Source organism: Pelodiscus sinensis, chromosome 15 (assembly GCF_052426305.1).
Source record: "Pelodiscus sinensis isolate ZL-2025 chromosome 15, ASM5242630v1, whole genome shotgun sequence".
Classification (NCBI taxonomy): Eukaryota; Metazoa; Chordata; order Testudines; family Trionychidae; genus Pelodiscus; species Pelodiscus sinensis.
The window spans coordinates 39,966,950-39,986,089 of NC_143066.1; the positions used below are offsets into that span (position 1 = coordinate 39,966,950).

General features: G+C 58.2%; 1 protein-coding gene across 1 annotated transcript in view; it reads right to left on the reverse strand.

The window, feature by feature from the left end:
* Positions 1-19,140, reverse strand: part of PKD1 (polycystin 1, transient receptor potential channel interacting) — a 150,010-nt gene that overhangs the window by 21,854 nt on the left and 109,016 nt on the right. The window contains exons 20-30 of the mRNA XM_075899843.2: positions 18,722-18,881; positions 16,609-16,761; positions 13,381-13,525; positions 11,629-12,231; positions 10,341-10,497; positions 7,873-8,125; positions 6,628-6,823; positions 4,091-4,261; positions 3,189-3,332; positions 1,556-1,766; positions 571-697 (exon numbers count right to left, since the gene is read on the reverse strand). Of these exons, the coding sequence (XP_075755958.2) occupies positions 571-697; positions 1,556-1,766; positions 3,189-3,332; positions 4,091-4,261; positions 6,628-6,823; positions 7,873-8,125; positions 10,341-10,497; positions 11,629-12,231; positions 13,381-13,525; positions 16,609-16,761; positions 18,722-18,881 (2,320 nt within the window). The remainder of the gene's footprint in view (positions 1-570; positions 698-1,555; positions 1,767-3,188; positions 3,333-4,090; positions 4,262-6,627; positions 6,824-7,872; positions 8,126-10,340; positions 10,498-11,628; positions 12,232-13,380; positions 13,526-16,608; positions 16,762-18,721; positions 18,882-19,140) is intronic.

Sequence of the window (19,140 nt, forward strand, 5' to 3'; positions counted from 1 at the left end):
GCTACGCTCGCCTACCCCCCTTTCTGAGGCCACTTTCGCTTCGCCAAGGGAGCCTGTTGACACTGACGATGTCATTCTGTCGCCCAGCAGGAAAACCTTTTTTATATCTAGAGAGATCATTCTTGCGAGCCATATAAACGGTCAGTGTTGAATCATGCTAATTTCTTGGCCTCGGTGAATTCCTGTGGCAGTGAGTTCCGCAGAATGCACAGCGTTGAGCATTGACAGGTTGAGCACTGATGCCAACCTGGCAAGGTACAAGTTATTTAAAGTGCTAATGACCCTCACAGGAGAAAAATTCCTGTTGTGTCCATCACCCCTCTTCTCCGCAGAGCGGCTACTTCTGATTTGCAAAGGTATAAGCGAAAGGAGAAGCGAAACCGTTTTTGTAATGCACAGAATGCTCCCGTAGCATCGCTAGGGGCCAGACTGGGTGCCTCTTTTCATGTCCATTGTGCTCCTCCAGTCGGACGCTACAGGGTGGGAGTAAGGACAGACACCGGCCCTAGGTAAGCAAAGCGGTCGGAGTCAAGCACTCCTGGAAAGTCAGTGAGTTTTCTTCCTAGTTACCTTGCTACGCGCCATCCTGAAGAGGAACAAAACGACCAGGTACAACGGATAGACCACAACACTGGACACCAAACCAACAGCCACGGTGTCGACGCTAACCGGGATCAGCCTGGACACAGCCACGTAACTAGAGAAGGCCAGGAAAAGAAGGAGAGAAAGGTCAGACCCCCATGGCCTCTGTTGCCTTCTGCTACAGGCGCCCGCATCTGGGGGAAAGCCCTGTGAAAAGGCACTCTGTCGAGGAGACGCTGCTGGGAATGCAAGACGTACAGAATTCGGCCCGGATCCAGCTCAACGGCCCAGAGCTTTTCAAGTCGCTCGGTCCTGACTGCGGCTGAAACCAGCGGGACTGGCTTGGCCGTGGACAGAACCTCGCACATCTCAAAGGTCCCGGCCCCTCTTGGAGGCTCTGGCCCGGCGGTGCTGCTGGCCAAACCGAAGGGCTAGTGTGCGCTGGCCAAGTGTATACGCAGCAAACGATTACAGCTGCTCCGACCCCCTCAGCCTCCCGCGTTTTGTCCCGTGCGGACCCTTTTCCCTTTCAAGGCGACCGTTCTGCTCCGCTCTTCCCGGCTCTGGCCCGTGCGCAGGCTCATTTTTAGGGGCTTCGCGTTTCACTGGGCTGTTAAAAGCCGCCCACGTCCCAAACCACAGAACAAATCAGGGTTGAAAACAGGAGCCTCGTGTCTCTGCTGCTTCCTGCCAGGAATCCCCCTGGGGCCCGCCCAGCGCAGGGCACTTGAGTTCAGAGCAAGCAGGACGGCTTCCCGGCTGCTCCCTCGCCCTGCCCTTCACTACGCCCGTCGGGGTGGGGGCTGAGCAGGATGCTCCCCAGGATGCTCTGAAAGGCAGGCGGGGGGCACTGGGGGAAATGAAAGCCATTACGGAAGTGATAGCTCCACAGGCAGGGCAGCCAGCCCCGGGGAAGGGCGGTGCTGGGCCAGGGCAGAGGCTTGGCTGGGTGATGCCGAGACAGGCAGCCCACCTGCGCGTGGCGTCGCCCACCACGCCGTACCACACGGCGTTGGCACAGAGGAAGAGGGAGAGGAGGGCGGCGCAGCAGGTGGCTCTCTGCACCCGGGTGAAGCGGCTGCGGGGGGGCCGGTCCCACGTGGAGAGCCAGACGTGCTTCTCGAAGAAACCCCGCTGCAGCTCGGCCACGAAGATCCGAGGGAAGCTCCTCAGCTCACTCTCGCCTGCGCCCAGGGAAAGATGAGCAGGTCAGAGCCACGCTCTGGAGAGGGGCCATACTGGGCTCCAGACCTACCTGACCTCACAGCCGGGACTCACCGGGGCCTGTGCAGTGAGGCAGGGACCCACCCCGCAGTGCTGGGGCTGACAGGGGCCTGTGCAGTGAGGCAGGGACCCTCCCCGCAGTGCTGGGGCTGACAGGGGCCTGTGCAGTGTGGCCGGGACCCTCCCCGCAGTGCTGGGGCTGACAGGGGCCTGTGCAGTGAGGCAGGGACCCTCCCCGCAGTGCTGGGGCTGACAGGGGCCTGTGCAGTGTGGCCGGGACCCTCCCCACAGTGCTGGGGCTGACAGGGGCCTGTGCAGTGAGGCAGGGACCCTCCCCGCAGTGCTGGGGCTGACAGGGGCCTGTGCAGTGAGGCAGGGATCCTCCCCGCAGTGCTGGGGCTGACAGGGGCCTGTGCAGTGTGGCCGGGACCCTCCCCACAGTGCTGGGGCTGACAGGGACCTGTGCAGTGAGGCAGGGACCCTCCCCACAGTGCTGGGGCTGACAGGGGCCTGTGCAGTGTGGCCGGGACCCACCCCGCAGTGCTGGGGCTGACAGGGGCCTGTGCAGTGTGGCCGGGACCCTCCCCGCAGTGCTGGGGCTGACAGGGGCCTGTGCAGTGAGGCAGGGATCCTCTCTGCAGTGCTGGGGCTGACAGGGGCCTGTGTAGTGTGGCCGGGACCCTCCCCGCAGTGCTGGGGCTGACAGGGGCCTGTGCAGTGAGGCAGGGATCCTCCCTGCAGTGCTGGGGCTGACAGGGGCCTGTGTAGTGTGGCCGGGACCCTCCCCGCAGTGCTGGAGCTGACAGGGGCCTGTGCAGTGAGGCAGGGACCCTCCCCACAGTGCTGGGGCTGACAGGGGCCTGTGCAGTGTGGCCGGGACCCTCCCCGCAGTGCTGGGGCTGACAGGGGCCTGTGCAGTGTGGCCGGGACCCTCCCCGCAGTGCTGGGGCTGACAGGGGCCTGTGTAGTGTGGCCGGGACCCTCCCTGTAGTGCTGGGGCTGACAGGGGCCTGTGTAGTGTGGCCGGGACCCTCCCTGTAGTGCTGGGGCTGACAGGGGCCTGTGTAGTGTGGCCGGGACCCTCCCTGTAGTGCTGGGGCTGACAGGGGCCTGTGTAGTGTGGCCGGGACCCTCCCCGCAGTGCTGGGGTTTCACTGTGGCCTCCCTCTTGGTGATGTCCGCTCCGACAGGGAAGAAGCCAGAGCAGGTAGCAGGCAGAAGCCAGCATGAGGGCGCTGCCATGGGAGCCCGTGATGTTCTCCTCTTTTGGCATTCCCTACAAAACAGCAAGCTCCCCCTCGCAGGAGCTGCCCGACCCTCCTCTGTGTATCCCCCGAGCACTGCAGGCTCCGGGCCTCATGTCCGAGCAGCCAAGCACTCACTGGCGGCGTACACCTCCTTCTCCACCCTGCCCTCGCTCTCCTCGCTCTCCACCGACAGCCAGCCGTTCACCAGGAAGAAGTAGCTCTTGCTGGTCTGCAGGTCTTGGACAACGACATGCTGCAGGTACCACGCCGGGCTGAGTCCTAAGCAGAGGGAAGCAGAGAGAAGTAGCGCGGGGCGGGTGCCCAGGGACTGCCATGCAGTGTGAGGGGACGGCCCCGGGGACAAGTTACGGGGAGCAGTATCAGCCAGCGATGCTCATTAATCACACATGGCAGCCCGGGGGGACCGGGTGGCCTGCGGGTGCTGTGGTCTGCGACCTGAGACAGAGCGTTCAACCTCAAAGCGCTTCACGCAGGTAGGTAAATAGCCCCAATCTACAGGAGCCGAGGCACCACGGACATCTGTGAAAATCAGGGGCCCACCCCTCGGCTCGGGTTCGCAGGGGCCTGGTGAGGGTGGGACCCTCCCTGCAGTGCGGGGCTGACGGGCCTGTGTGGTGAGGCTGTGGGGCCTGCAGGTCAATTTAGGCTCCCTTTGGAAAACATCCGCCTCAGTCTCTGGTTGGGCCCTACCAATCAGAACCCTCTTGTCAACGTGGCCTTCGGAGCCTTCCCCAGGAAACCCAGCGAATCAGTGGCAGAGCTGGGACTCGCCCGCGCGTCCCCCGCCTGCCACTGGCCAATCAGACAACGCTTCTCCACGGCTCTCGGTTAATCCCTCAGAGCTCACCAGCTTCCCAGCACCGTGCCCCGCCACTAGCATGGCGGCTCCCGCAGGATCCCTGGGGCGGAAACCGTGCGCGATTATCAACGACCCAGGGAGCTGATCCAGACCTCACAGCGTCACCGGCTTCCGTGGGGAACGGGGATGGGCGCAGGCTCCCCGGCCCAGGCCTCACCTTTATTGTCATGCCAGATGCGGATTTTCCAGACGCTGCCCAGACTGCGCTCGGTGGCGATCTGGAAGACATCGAGGCTGTTGCGGTGGAAAGCGTTCTCCCCGTCCAGATGCCTGTGGCCGCTTTTGTTGTCCACGCCGTACAGGGTGATCCCCACGTGGGCGGTGGTACCTGGCGAGAGCGAACAGGCAGGCTCAGGTCTGCAGACACCACCCAAGGGGGCTCCCCCCAAGCTTCACGACCCAAGAAAACGGCCCTTTCGAGAGGCCACCCGGAGACCTGCCAGACATTAACATGGTTGGATGCAAAGCTGCGGCTGGGCCCCCCACCCAGACAGGGTTACACGCAGCTTGGACATGTCAGCTGTGAGGTCAGATTGATACATGGGCTTCTGCGCGTTTCCTTCTGCTATGGGATGTGATCTCATGTTCGTTTGTGGACATCCTGGTGGGAGGAGATGTTTGTTCTGGACGGGCTGCCCACGGTGTGGCTGAAGGGCTTATTTTCTCTGACTACTCCCCGGGACCAGCTGCCAGACACTCCTTGTTTCACCTGGGCCATCTAAACGCCTCCTGCTCGCCCCTACGGATCCAGACAGGGTTATGGGGCAGGAGCCTGCTGCCAGAAAGCCCCAGAGCCAATGGGAGCAGCTCTCCAGCCACGACACGGTGGCATTCCCTCCCGGCGCCCATTCGGCGCGTCCTGATTGGATCTGCTCAGGTCTCAAAGTCCAAAGAGGACGTGTCTTAGCGATTGTGGCTGTGATCCCAGCCCAACGTGTTCAAGCTTTGAGCCTCCCACCTCCTCGCTCCTAAGAGACTCGGGGACCGGAGCAAAGCGAGTGATTGAGCTGGCAATGCACAAAAAGAATCCGAAGTAGTGCTGGCCCCACAGGGCCCGCTGGAGCAGAACTCAACAGGAATCACGAGAGACATTTCAACCCAACGCGAGGGGGAGAAATTGCACCTCATCCCCGAGAAAGGAGCAAGAGGAGGGGCATCGCCCCGGTCAGAAACAGGCACGGGGGGCAAGGGGCAGAACCCCCAATTCTCGTGTGAAGACCAGGGGATGTGGCTCATACTTGTATCTGACACCTGCCTGTTTCCGATTTCATAGAATCATAGAATCCTAGGGCTGGAAGAGCCCTCAGGAGTCATCAAGTCCAGCCCCCTGCCCAAGGCAGGACCAACCCCGACTCAATCAGCCCAGCCAGGGCTTTGTCAAGCTGGGACTTAAAAATCTCTAGGGATGGAGGAGATTCCACCCCCTCCCTAGGGAACCCAGCCCAGCGCTTCCCACCTGCCTAGGGAAATCATTTTTCCTAATCTCCAACCTAGACCTCCCCCACTGCAAGCTGAGCCCATTGCTCCTTGTTCTGTCCCCACTGAGAACAGCCTCTCGCCAGCCTCTTTGGACCCCCCTGCAGGGAGTTGAAGGCTGCTCTCAAATCCCCCCTCACTCTTCTCTTCTGCAGACTAAACAAGCCCAAATCCCTCAGCCTCTCCTCATAGGTCATGTGCTCCCGCCCCCGAATCATTTTGGTTGCCCTCCGCTGGACTCTCTCCAATACGTCCACATTCTTTCTATAGTGGGGGGTCCAGAACTGGACACAATACTCCAGATGTGGCCTCACCAGAGCCGAATAAAGGGGAACAATCACTTCTCTAGATCGGCTGACAATGCTCCTCCTCGTGCACCCGAATATTCCATTCACCTTCTTGGCTACAAGGGCGTCCTATTGACTCATCTCCAGCTTCTCATCCACTGGAATCCCCAGGTCCTTTTCTGAAGAACTACAACGTAGCCATTCGGTCCCCAGCCTGTAACAATGTTTGGGATTCTTCCCTCCCAAGGGCAGGACTCTACACTTGTCCTCGCTGAACCTCATCAGATTTCTTTTGGCCCAATCCTCTAATCTGTCCAGGTCACTCTGGACCCTATCGCTGCCCCCCAGCGTATCTACCTCTCCCCCTAGCTTAGTGTCATCCGTAAACTTGCTGAGGGTGCAACCTATCCCCTCATCCAGGTCATTAATAAAGATGTTGAACAAAACTGGTCCTAGAACCGACCCTTGGGGCACTGCGCTAGAAATCGACTGCAAACCTGACATTGAGTTGCTGATCACTACCCATTGGACCCGACAGTCTCGCCAGCTTTCTATCCACCTTACAGTCCAATCCATACTCCCTTAACTTGCTGGCAAAAATATTGTAGGAGACCGTATCAAAAGCTTTGCTAATGTCACGCCAGCCAAGCCCCCTTGAATGGGCCTGAACTGAAAATGTCTCAAAGACACGCGTGGGCGCTTTCAACAGGGTTAGGAGAGGACACTGGCTCCCCGATTATAGCAAGTCAACCAACCCGATTATAGGAAGTCAACCAACCCCGTTCAGGGCCAGAAACACCCACCAATTCTTAGGGGCAACTTCTCCAAAGAAAAGTTCTGTGCCACGGGACGCGGCGCCTAGAAGTCTCCCAGAGCTAATGTGCAGGTTACACCTTCGCTGGCCGTTCCAGAGCGGGATGCTGCTACTGACCTGACCCTCGGCCCCAGCCGGTTTTCACCAGGATCTCGTATTTATACAGCCCGTTCTTCCCGCAGAACGGAATCACCCCCACTCGGTTAATGTCAATCAGGTCCAGTTTGTGCACAATCAGCAGGGCGACGGAGTACGTCACGAAGCAGACAGCACACGTCAGCAGGACAATGTAGTTGGGACCCGGGCCAGGCGCCTGCGCAAAAGAAAAGAAATTGAAAGGTGCTTTGCCCTCCCCAAGCTCCTCGCTTCCTGGCCCTGCTCTCTCTGCCTTCCTGATGGCAACAGCGATAATTAACAAAGACATTTATCTTACATAGAGAGCCGGTAGGATGGATGTCACTAAGTGCCGTACAGATAATGCATCTGTGCATCCCTTTGCCCACTGCTGAAATGCATTCACCTCTGGAGTGGAACGCAGCAGCTGTCTGGGGCTTTGTGCAGCAAGTGCTGAGTGCCTGTAGCTCCCACTGAGGGCCCCTAGGCCATGTCTTTACTAAACAGAAGATCAATGTTGCTGCGATCGATCCTCTGGGGTTTGATTTAGCAAGTCTAGTTAAGACCCGCTAAATCAAACTCAGAGGGCGTTCCCATCGGGGGAAGCTGACAGAAGCGTTTGCTCCCATCTGCCTCCTGCTGTGAGGATGGCGGGGAAACTCAAAGCAAGGTACTCTGAGTCCAGCTATTTAATTAATGTCGCTGGTATTGCATTTCTTGATTCGACCTTCCTTTTTAGTGTAGACCTGGCCTTACAGAGCGCCCAGAGAAGCCTGAACTTCATCTGGGACACAGAGCACCGGGCAGGAGTATAAAACAAAATTATGCGACAGCTTTGGACAGGAAGTGAAGAACTCTGTGTCCAGCTGAAACAGTGGCAAACCCCGTAAGGTAAGCAAAATGCAACCGGAATTCGGAAGGACACTGGGACTTAACCCCCCTCCACTCAGTAAAAGCGTGATGGGATTTTTAATGGCTACAACTGGTCTGGGTGTATGTGTGCATCTCTCCAGCAGCTGAGTTTCAGAGGTGGCTTTGTCAGGTAGCTCCAAGAGAGGAGCACACCAGCCTCGGTCTTGCGTGGTGTCTCCCATCCAAGCACAGATCAGGCATGGCTCTGCTTAGCTTTGGGGGATGTGAGGCAAGCAGACGTTGTTTTTTCAAGCAGGCACATTCAACAGCCAGCACGCTATTAATGTCTCCAGCTTGCAGGAAACCTCCAGGGTCTGGGCTGCTGTTTTTACTCACAGGAAATATGAACTGGACGGAGTTTGGGGGAACAAACAGGCTGGCTCCGAAGGCTGTCAGGTGTTGAGTTAAGCACACCGCCTGATCCGGGCTGGTCTCCTCCAACGGGATGATGCCTTCCGTCTTCCACCTCATCTCCTGCTCGCTGAAGTACTGGCACAGGGAGGTGTACACGCTCAGGGTCACCTCCACTGGCGACCAGCTGAAATGGTTCGTGACGTTCAAGTAATAGGCCTGAGTAGTGTCGTGGGTTCTATGCAAAGAAGAGCAAACATGGAGTGATGACCAGCCAGACACTGCATGAGCCGTGAATCCCTCTCCTGAGCCCATCTAAGGCACCTGTGTCTCTCTACGGAAACACCCCTGCTGCGTGGACAGCCACGGGCCCAGTACCGACGTCTGTGCAAAGTGCCCTGGGAAAAAAATCCTACGAACGGCGAGAGATTTATAGAGCCCTTTTGCAGTGGAGACTCCCCAAGATTTTATTGCTTATTATTTCTATGTCTTAGTCAGGGTGTGGTAGGTGCACTACTTATACAGCATGTTCTCCTCTTTTTGGACGGCTCGTCGGTTAGATTTGCAGAGCTATCCCACCATCATTGCCTGGGAAACGATTTATTCCTTAGGGCTCTGAATCCCTCTTTGAGAATCCCTGGAAGCCGTGCTACATTACACAGCAGTGGTTCCACCCTCACCCCACCTATTCCCGGTCTGCTAACTTTCTTCTTCAGTAACACCGAGGAACAGTTAATAAATAATGGAAGGCGTAAACATTTATTGCTGTGGAGGGGAAAAAAAGATCTGTTTCGACTACTGAAAGCCAGCATAAATGCTAATGAGTAACACAGTAAAAAAGGTCCGATCCCAAAACCTAGCACTACAATACTACTACTAAACATTTTTATATCGCACTTCACCTGCTCAAAGTGCCAGGCAGACCTGCACAGAGTGGGCAGGTAAGCGGGTGAGTATCAATATCCCCATTTCATAGACGGGGAAAATGAGAAAGAAGGGTGATTTGCTGAAGTCGAGTCACTACCCAATGCCTAGCCTACTCCTCCAGGCCCGAATGTTTGTGGCACTGGACAGCAGGTGATCTGTGCTGTCTCACTAACGCACCTATAATAGGGCAATCTGTTCTAGGGCTGTTCCAATGCTCGGGCGTTCTGGGATGTGTGGTTCTCTGGATCACATGGCAAACGTGGGCGCGAGCTCCGCTGGGAGACAGTCCCATGACTGCAGTATCTAAGGGAAGCCTGTTGCTTAGTCAGGAGAGACAGTCACAAGCTCTCTCAGTGTATTAAGCTACGCCTGCTTTATTTTATTTGGTAACCTACGTTGTTCTGGCTGCTATCTCTGATGACCGCTTAAATCCTCCCTTTTATGCTTAATAAAATCACTTTGGTTCATTAATTAACCCAGTGTAAGTCCTTGCTATCTGGGCGTTAAGCAGCAGTGCATCTCTCTTTCTTGCATAAAGAAGGTGATCGCCATGAGCTAGGGATGTAAGTGACTAATCGACTAGCCAATAAGCAAAAGCTTATCCGATAGTTGGCACACTAGTTGACTAGTTCGCTTCCTCCGCTCCTGCAGCGTCTATCAAAGAGGCAGCAAGTGGGGGGAAACAGGAGGGGATGCTGGGGGAAGCCGGCTTTTACGTTCCAGCTCAGTGGGAGGGACGGGCGCAGCGGTGGCATTTCACCTTTGAAATGTACAAGAGTCCCCGTTGGGGCTCTTGTACATTTCAAAGCAGAAGCGCCGCAGGAAGCCTAGAGCCAGTGAGGGGTCCCCCTCTGGCCCCGGGCTCCATGCGGCGATTCAGTCTTTGAAATGCACAAGAGTCCCTGCTGGAAATTCCATCGACTACTGGATTAGTTGATGAATCTCATTTTAACATCCCTGCCATGAGTTTACCCTGTATAAAGCTTTTTCCAGAGTCAGGCGGATTTATCTGGGGTTCTGGTCCCACTGGGGATGTGCACCTGGGTGCTGAGGGGAGTCCCTTTGTCGGAGCCTTCCCGGAGCTGAGTGGATCTCAGCGTCTGTGTTTCACTGCAGAGGGCTGTGACCCCTTCTCTGTCACTGCTGGGGGAGGCCGGAGGGCCGGGCTCGGCAGGACAGAGTAAAAGGGGTGCCCAGGAAGGGGCTCCGAGGTGTTTCAGCGCATCAAGTGACAGTCACAAGGGGATCGCTGGGACCGAACCCATCCCAGAGGGTTGTAGTAATTACAGTGGGGCTCTGGCTGAGCCACTGCTTTCCCTGGAAGAAGCCACCTTGTTTGGCCACAGAGGGGAAAGCACCAAACTGCCCCACCAGCAGAGGGGGACGTCGCCCGGCTTGGAGTGAGGGGTGCCGGGGCAGCAGATGTACCTGACGCCAGAATGGGAGGGTCGCCCCCAACGTCGTCTGGACTAAAGCCACGGGCCAGGGCTAGGGGTTACCCGGGGATGGGGGCAGGGTTCTCTTACATCGGGGAAATGAAGAAAGTGTAGCGCTTGTGGTCCCGCCTCTTGACGGCCTCCAGACCGATCTTCCTGGCCGCGCTGCAGTTGTGCTCGTTGGGCGCCGGCGAGGGAGACAGGTAGGCTGCGATGAACGGCTCCGGCTCGCTCGAGACGTAGCGCTCTGGGCAGCAAGGGGAAGGAAAGCGCTTTACAAACACAGCCTGGCTTTACTGGCACAGGCCCCGGTCCTGCTGGCCTCCGCAGGCGCCTTGGCTGAGCGAGGACTGCTAGATCGGACCCGGGAACATTAGGTGCCACTGCTTCAGGTCCCACGCTCGTGGGCCAGCAGCCCATCCAGGGCTGCTTGGAAGGATCCGTCCGGAGAGATGCTGAGCACCAGGGACGGAGGGTGCTCCGCACGGCGCGGGACGGGGACTTTTGTGCTGAAGATTGGGATTGGTCCTGCCTTGGGCAGAGGGCTGGACTTGAAGACCTCCTGAGGTCTCTTCCAGCTCTGATTCTAACAAATGCTCAATCTTCCTGCATCTTAGCATGTCTCTGGCCCCCCACAGACCAGTCTCACACTTGTGAGCAACTGGCTCCAGCCCTTCCAGGGCCAGATGCTCGGCCCTGCCAGTGACGTCAGCAGGAGCAGGCCTGGACCCGTCTGATGTTCCTCCTGGAAGAGGAGCGCGGCACCAGGCATGCTGGGCGAGAGCAGCCAGACTCAGGTAGCGACGCCTGCCCTGGTAAAACCCAGGGCTAGGTTCTGCCAGGCCCTCGCCAGGGCTCAGGGGTGAGCAACTTCTCCAGCACGCATGCAGCCTGTGGGAGGCCTGGCTGGGACAGCAGCTGCTGGGCTGAGAGGAGAGCCCCCTGACTCCCTACTTAGCCACCCCACCCCAGCCCTTCAGCCGGGAACGGGCACCTATCCAGGACTCTGAGCCTCTCACGCTCTGGTCCACAGAGGCTAGGATCTCCCCACACCTAGACTGAGCTTTTGGAAAGCATCTGCCCTGCACAATGTACCAGGAACACAGCCCTGAGGCAGCTTCGTGCCCACCGGACTTTCCTTGGGCTCTGCTGGGTCAGGCCGGTGCTGGGAGAGCAAAGGATTTGAGTTCTAGCCCGACGGGGACGGGGACGGGGACTCCCCTCTGGCCTTGAAGTGCAGTGCAGCTCTCTACTCTAAGCCCTTGCTGCACTGGGCTGCCTAGTCTCTGACCTCATCTGGCACGCAAGCCCCAGCCTGTGCGCTCTTGGCCCTTCAGATGACAACCGCCCCGAACAGCCGGAAGAGCGCTGTACCTACCGTTTAAGACACGGTAGGTGAGCTGGAAGTGCAGCCCTGCTTCCCGGTGGCTGTTTTCAGTCGTAACAATGAGGTTCACCGAAGCCTTCCCCTGCACGACGGCAGAGCCAGCAGAGATGTTCCTCCCGCCGGAGCTGTTCGATACCATCACGGTGATGGCCTTTTCCGAGTCCAGGCTCCCAATGGGGATCTGGGTCCCATTGTTGGTTTGAAACTCCATGGAGGCCACCTCTGTGGACACGGTGTAGTTGCTGATGTAGCCGAAGGGGAAGGGGTTGGAGTCCACCCGGAACATGACTTGGACCACGTCGGTCAGGTCGGAGAAGGTGGTGTTGAAGGCCTGGGGGATGGAGAACTGGCAGTCCGATGCGTTCTCGTAGCAGAGCAAGTTGAAGGGGTCAGACCGCTTGCCCTTGGCCACGATTTCACCTCCCACCAGTTCCAGGGGCTCCTCATTCAGCACCCGGGACTTCATGAGGATGCGCATCAGGCTGGAGGACAGGCTGTAGGCTTTGGAAGCGACCAGCACGCGGTGGGGATCGCCGCACGCCCCCTGGAGTTTGGACTCGGGGGGAACCGTGTTGACGAGGTGTATTAAGTCCCCTGTAAGGAGAGAGGTAAAATAGCAAACGCAGAAGCAGTGAGCACCGCAGTCTAGGCAGCATTCAGGAAAGCGCCCCCCGTACTGGCTTCCAACTGGGCTCCGGCACTGTGACGCGCGGGCTCCCCCCCCCCCCAAAATCTCGACACGGTCCAAGTGCAACGCTCTCCCGCGTGGCTGGGCTTTCTCTAGTCTGGCGTGGCTACGCGCTGAAGTGACAAGAACCTCGAATGGGCTTTCTCCTCCTCCTGTGACAGGGCCGAGACAAAAGCGGACAGAGGGGACCAGATCCCTAGAACCGATCGGACATGCCTCAGGGACTACAAATCGTAACGTAGTCGTTGCAAACACGGCCCCTCGCTAGCATGCGCCTACAGCGCCTTGCTTTAACGCCATGTCGACTGGCGAGGCGCAAGGAGTTTCCATAAACACATCTGCCCAAGAGGAGGCCCGTCCGGGTGCCGGGCAGGGAAGCCCACACATCGGGAAGCGGCATGGGTTGTTCGCGAGCTTTCTACCGAAGGGCTGTTTCCTAGTGTGTCGGCAACTGTATGGACTCCCGGGCTGTCAGTGTCACACGCCAGCAGGGAACAGGGCCCAGCAGGGTGATGGTAGGAAAACTGGACAGATGGTAAATGACAGGTAAGACCCTATCTACGTCTGGGGGGGGGGGGGGATTCAAATGGAGGGTGTGGCACAGGCCCTGCTCTGTAGGCAGCCTTTGCTCAGGACATCCCCCAGCCAGAAAAAGGACCCAGCCCCCACCAAAAGGAAGGGACAGCCCCCCTCCACCGCAGGCTCCTCCTCCCTGCCCCTGCTCCACCCTCTTTCTTGCTCTTGTTCTGCCCCCGCCCCTTCCCCCTCCCCCGAGCAATGTGGCCAGCAGAGCACAGCGAGCTGGGTCCGCATTGCTGCCCTTGTCCCGCTGCTGCTGGTGAGTGGACCTGCCCTGAGGGTGCCAGACTCCCCCCGGTCCCATGCTCATCTCCCCACCAGCTGCTGGCCAGCCCCTGCCCCTCCCCCCCATGGCCCGGGCCCCTGGTGCCCCCATGCATCACGTATGCCCCTAGCCTTGTCCTTTCTTGCTAGCCCTTGAAAACCTCCCCCCTCGCCGTGACCTTTGCGCCCGACAGGCTGTCCCCGGGACTGACCGGTGATGTTGAGGATGTTGTCGGCAATGGCTGTCGGAGTCATGATGCCCTGCGTGGTTTCGCCCTGCAGGATGGCCATCATGCTTTCTAGCTTGCTCAAGGTCCCGGTCAGACACGATCGGCATAGAAGCTCCTTGCTCGCCACCTGCCGTGGGAAAGGCAGGCTAATCCGGCAGCAGTCAATCCCGTTAAAGGCAGCCGCCGCCGCGCACGGCAACGCCTGGCGTCAGTCCGGCAAAGTGCCGAGCGCTCTGGCTCTGAGATCACGCACAGGCCGAATGGTCAGCCCATGCTTCGGACCGGTGCCGGATCAGAGCCATGCCCCATGCGCCACACCTGTAACACCTCTCTTCCGACTGTACTTCATCCGCAACCATCTACTTACCCGCTCACTGGCTACCATAATCCACCTGCCTACTGGGGTCTAGCGTTTTCTTCACCTTGGCACCTCACTCTGCAATAGCAGCCTGTCTAGAGGTACCAACCAGTGTAACTTTTTCCATTCATGTGTGGAATAAGATTTGTCATGTGCACCGAGGCATGTGCAGATGTGCACCACCCATAGAAACACACACTGCCAGCTGTGGGAAATTGTGGGTGCTCTGCTAATCAGCTGGACAGCACCTGAATCTCTCCTGGGTGGCCGCCCAAGTGCTCAGCTCACAGGGAACACTGATACCAAGGCAAGGCAGAGCACCCAAGTCCCTGGAGTTCTGACACCAGGAGTCAACGTGTCTCTTGCGGTTACTCCCTCAAGGATCAAATCTTACTCCCACTGAAGTCAAGCGGAGGCAGCTGGGGTTTTTCCATTGAATTCAACGGGAACAGGATTTGGCTCTCACCGAATCCATCGCCAACATCCGAACCCTGGACCTGCGGGAGGGATTTCACCACCCGGTTTGGATGACCGCCCCACCAGGCCCTCTGAGGTGTCTAAGAAACAAAACGTTCTATGTCCTAAGCAAGAGCTTGAGTGACCTACAACCACCCAGCGCCCCGTCCTTCTTTTTGGCATCAGAGGGTTCACCGCAGACATCAGAATGGCTGGCGGCACAAAGGGACGTGACAGGCCCCCCCCCCCCCGGCGTGTATTTGTACATTGCTCTTATGCAGCACCACTGAGAGAAATACACAAGGACATCCCTCTGCCCCGAGGCACCACCTAAATCCGAGAGCAGCAGCAGCAGCAGCGTGGAAGCTGAAAGCCGGGTCTGCAGAGCAGAGGGAGGAAGAGAGAGGGCAGCAAAAAGGAGTCATGGGGGCACTGCCCCAGGGAGACTGTTACCCACGATGCAGACAGGCTGACGTGAAATATTTTCCAGTCAGAAAATGTGGTTTTGTCGAAACAGAAATGCTCCGCGGGGGAAAAACATCGATATTAACCCCCTCAACCCCACCCCTAGAGAGAATAGCAACAAAGGGTTTATGTTTGGAGCCAACTTCTCTAAAACCAAACAAAAAAGTGCCTTCAAAATGACACTTTGGGTTTCAACGTTTCCCATTGCAAACTTTTTGAAACTTTTTGTCATGTGACCTCTTGGACATATCGACTCTCTCGCTCTGGGCTGGAGCCAAACCTAATCTTGGCGGGACCAACTCGACCAGGGGACAAACGTTCCCCTCCCTGAGCAGCTCCATGGCGGTGCGCTCAGGCGCCGGGCTGTGGGCTCGTGAGAAGAGGTCCTCATGCGTGTCATAGAACATAAGAACGGCCGTACTGGGTCAGACCAAAGGTCCATCTAGCCCAGTAGCCTGTCTGCCGACAGTGGCCAACACCAGGTACCCCAGAGAGGGTGGACCGAAGACAATGATCAAGCGATTTGTCTCCTGCCATCCCTCTCCAGCCTCTGACAAACAGAGGCCAGGGACACCATTTCTATCCCCTGGCTAATAGCCTTTTATGGACCTAACCTCCATGAAATTATCTAGCTTCTCTTTAAACTCTGATATAGTCCTAGCCTTCACAGCCTCCTCTGGCAAGGAGTTCCACAGGTTGACTACACGCTGTGTGAAGAAGAACTTTCTTTTATTAGTTTTAAACCTGCTCCCCATTAATTTCATTTGGTGCCCTCTAGTTCTTCTATTGTGGGAACTAATAAATAACTTGTCTTTATTCACCCTGTCCACACCACTCATGATTTTATAGACCTCTATCGTATCCCCCCTCAGTCTTCTCTTTTCTAAACTGAAAAGTCCCAGTCACTTTAACCTCTCCTCATATGGGACCCATTCCAAACCCCTAATCATTTTAGTTGCCCTTTTCTGAACCCTTTCCAAGGCCAAAATATCTTTTTTGAGGTGAGGAGACCACATCTGTACACAGTATTCAAGATGTGGGCGTACCATAGTTTTATACAGGGGCAGTAAGATATTCTGCGTCTTATTTTCTATCCCTTTCTTAATCATTCCTAGCATCCTATTTGCCTTTTTGACCGCCTGTCGCGTGTCAATACGAGGGAGCAGAGGGAAGAGATGACGGAGCTCAGGGGAGGGACAGAAGCAGAACAGAAGGCAGCGAGGTAGGAGAGAAGGCACCTCGGAGAAGCCGTTTGAAGCGAGGCACAAGGCCTTTGTGAGGGACACTCAGCTGCGCTGGGTTTGATTCCTGTCAGCCGTATGCCCGATGAACGAGCCTGTGCTGGTATTTGTGGGAGGTGCTCGGAGGTGATGGGGGCCAGAGATACTAGCACGCAAAGCCTCACAACCCCTTTCAGAGGTGGGGGGAGGAGTGGCTGGCCCCCCAAAGGCAAGCCCATTAAATAGCGGGACTGCTGAAACATAAAAAGCCCCTCCTGACTCCAACAGGGAGCCGCCCCAGCCCCGGGAAACAGGGCCCACCGGCGAGGCTGCCGCAATGTGGAATGCCGCACGTCCAATCGGCATTACACAAAGGGAGGGAGGCTCAGACCCTCCTGCTGCCAAGCAGCTGTGTCTCCAGAGGCCAGGCCTAAATTCTTTGGTAACGTCTGCCGGGGCTGAGTGTACGTCTCCATCTCTCGCTGTCTCTCTAGCCCAACAGATGAGGAAACGGGGGGGGGGGGGGGGGGTGTCATTAACCCTGGCGCTTACAGGTGGACGGATAGAAACGCGCCTGACAGATGTCATCGACCAGCGAGGCCTGTCTTTTGTCTGTGACCCGCGGGTGTGCACGAAGCTGAAGCAGGAGGAGCAATGGCCAGAGCGGCCCTTTCTTTCTGCCACTCAGCGGCAGAGGAGAGCGAGGCTTACCGTGCACTGAGCAAGGGCAGCGGAGATCTGCTGGATGTCGTCCACCGTGTTCACGTTCAGGGAGACGAGGGTCTCGGTGATGTTCCGCCGCGTCCAGGTGCGCAGCTCTCGCTCGCCCCCGGTCTCGGCGTCCCCACGCATCAAGTGCTCGTGCTGAGGGGACACAAGAGCCGGGGCAGGGATCAGAACCCGGCCAAGAGGGGCGGTGGCGCTCAGCCACCAGTGTCCATGGCAGCGTTTGAGGACTTGCCAGAGACTTGGGAATCTCCGCGCACTGGGCTCTCGGCAGGCTCAGCCAGGGCGGCGGCAGTGGCCGGATACAATTTGGAAGTGAGAAAGTCTCTCTGCTTTCTGCTGCCAGTGGGGAAAACAACGGGAGCAGGGGAGGGCCGAGCCTGAGTCGCAGCAGCGACGGAAGGGTCTTTCTGGCACCCATGAGGACGTTCTCGCTTTTCAAAGCTGCGTGTGACTCTCTCCTGCCGAAGCAGCTATTCCTGGGGCAGGCCCAGCTTCCAGCGGTCCAAGGGTGTGAATCAGAGGGCGCTTTCATAGGGCACCCCTCTTCTGCAGGGTTAAACAGGTGCCACGCGGCACACAGCTGGTATTCACCCAGCACAGCGCCACGCGGGGCGTTAGGTGGAGAGCCAATGCCCCGCGTAAGGGGCTGAGTGTTGAAACCCCAATTGCACAAGGACTCTTTGCAGGGCTTCGGGGACACACAATTTCCGGCTGTGGAAAATGCAGAGGGGTCAGATGGGCACAGGCACCGGTGCCCATTGCATTGCTGGGGATAGTCTATGGCTGGAGTTCCACACCAAGGGGCCGTTTCGGGAGAGCTGGGGGCAGCAGCCCTGAGTACCAGGACCCAGCTTGCTTTTCTTCCCCGTCCCCTGGCGATCAGAGAGTGAGGGGAAGTATTTGGGTCCCGTGCCCGCCTCTTGCTCCTGGCTGGTGAAGGGCGGGAGCAGGAGAGTAATTCACGGAGCCCAAGCACTTTCCCCTCGCTCCCTGATCAGCAGGGGAACTGGAAAAAACCAAGCCAGGTCCTGGTAGGCACAGCTGCTGCCTCCCCACGCCCTCCACTCCCGAAACGGTACCCTTGTTCAAGGCCTGTTCTCTTGGTCCTCATTCACCTACTGAGCTGGGGTTGCTGAGGAAGCTGTGGGCTCAGTCCTTTGGGACCAGGGAGAGGAGAGCCCTGTGGTGGCTCCCAGCAAGGGATGTAAGATCCCATTGAACCAGTGAAACGTTATGTCCAACCAGTTAACCGCTTCAGTGGGGGTGGGCAGCAGGCCCAGCTGGGCTGGGGCAGCCCCCGAGGCAGATGGGGCCCCCCACCGCCCGCGGCCCAGAAGGCCCAGCCAGGCTGGAACAGCCCCCCACCCATGTCTGTGAACCCAACCAGCTAACAGGCTACGGTTAATCTACTCCCTGCGGGACCCACGCTGATGGGAGAGACGAGGGACCCACCAGCAAGAAAGAGGGAGCCACAAAAAGCGACAGGAGCGGGGCACCCGCTCGAACTGGGCCCTGAAGGCGACAGCGGTGACAATGAGCCGAGGGGCTGGGGGGAGCATGGGAAGATGACGGCAGAGGGGAAAACATCCCATGTACTTGGTGGCCAAAGGGCAGGCCCCGGCGGAGGGCCGTGTGTGCCGGTGCAGAGCATTCTGCTGCCTCACGTAGCAGCTGGGCCAGGCAGGCCTCGTGGCACCCACTCAGGTGCAGGAAAGGCCGGAGGGCGAGCGAGAGCAGTGACGGCCAGCCCCCGGGGGAGCTGGGCCGAGGTTTCTATCGGTAAGCGCAGTGTTTGGCTCGGGGGGAAGATGGCGAGGAGAGGTTGGCTCAACCCAGAAGAGACAAATAAGCAAGGAGGCTGGGGTGGGGTGCAGGGCACAATTCCCTCTCCTGGGCCTACTTTGATGCCCCCTTCTCTCACACCCCCTCCACCCTGTGACTGGGACGCTCTGCGATCTCCGGCACAGCCCCGCACCTCCAGCAAGTCTCCAACATCCTCCAACTCACTGGGGGACCACGTGAAACCGGCAGCTCCCCTCGGGCCCCAGGTGAGCTCCTGGGCGGGAGAATGAGCGGCCAGCCCGTGCCACTTTACCTCGTTTAGGATGGTGATGAGGGCCAGGGAGTACTCGATGACGTTCTGCGGGTCCCGCTGCTTCACCAGGCCCTGGAGCACAGTCTCGGTCTGGTTGTAGAGCCAGTGGGAGAGGCTGTGGGCGCCGGCTGCGGGCCTGGGCAGGGTGATGGTCATGGAGCTGAAAGGGGAAGAGGCGCTCGGTCTGTAAAGAGCAGACTGTCCAACCGAGCCAAGGGCGATGGCTGCAAACCTCCTCCCCCATGTGGCTTCTAGAGCCAGTCGTCGGAGCGTCACCGAGCCCTGCTCAGACCCGGGCTTGGACCCGCTCGTCGTGCACCCAGCCGCAGCGGGGAGGGGAGGCCTGTTTCTAAATAATGGAGGTAAGCGGCCCAGTTCTTCCCTGGCGTAACGGGAGCAAAGCCCTGGCCGGCCCAGGA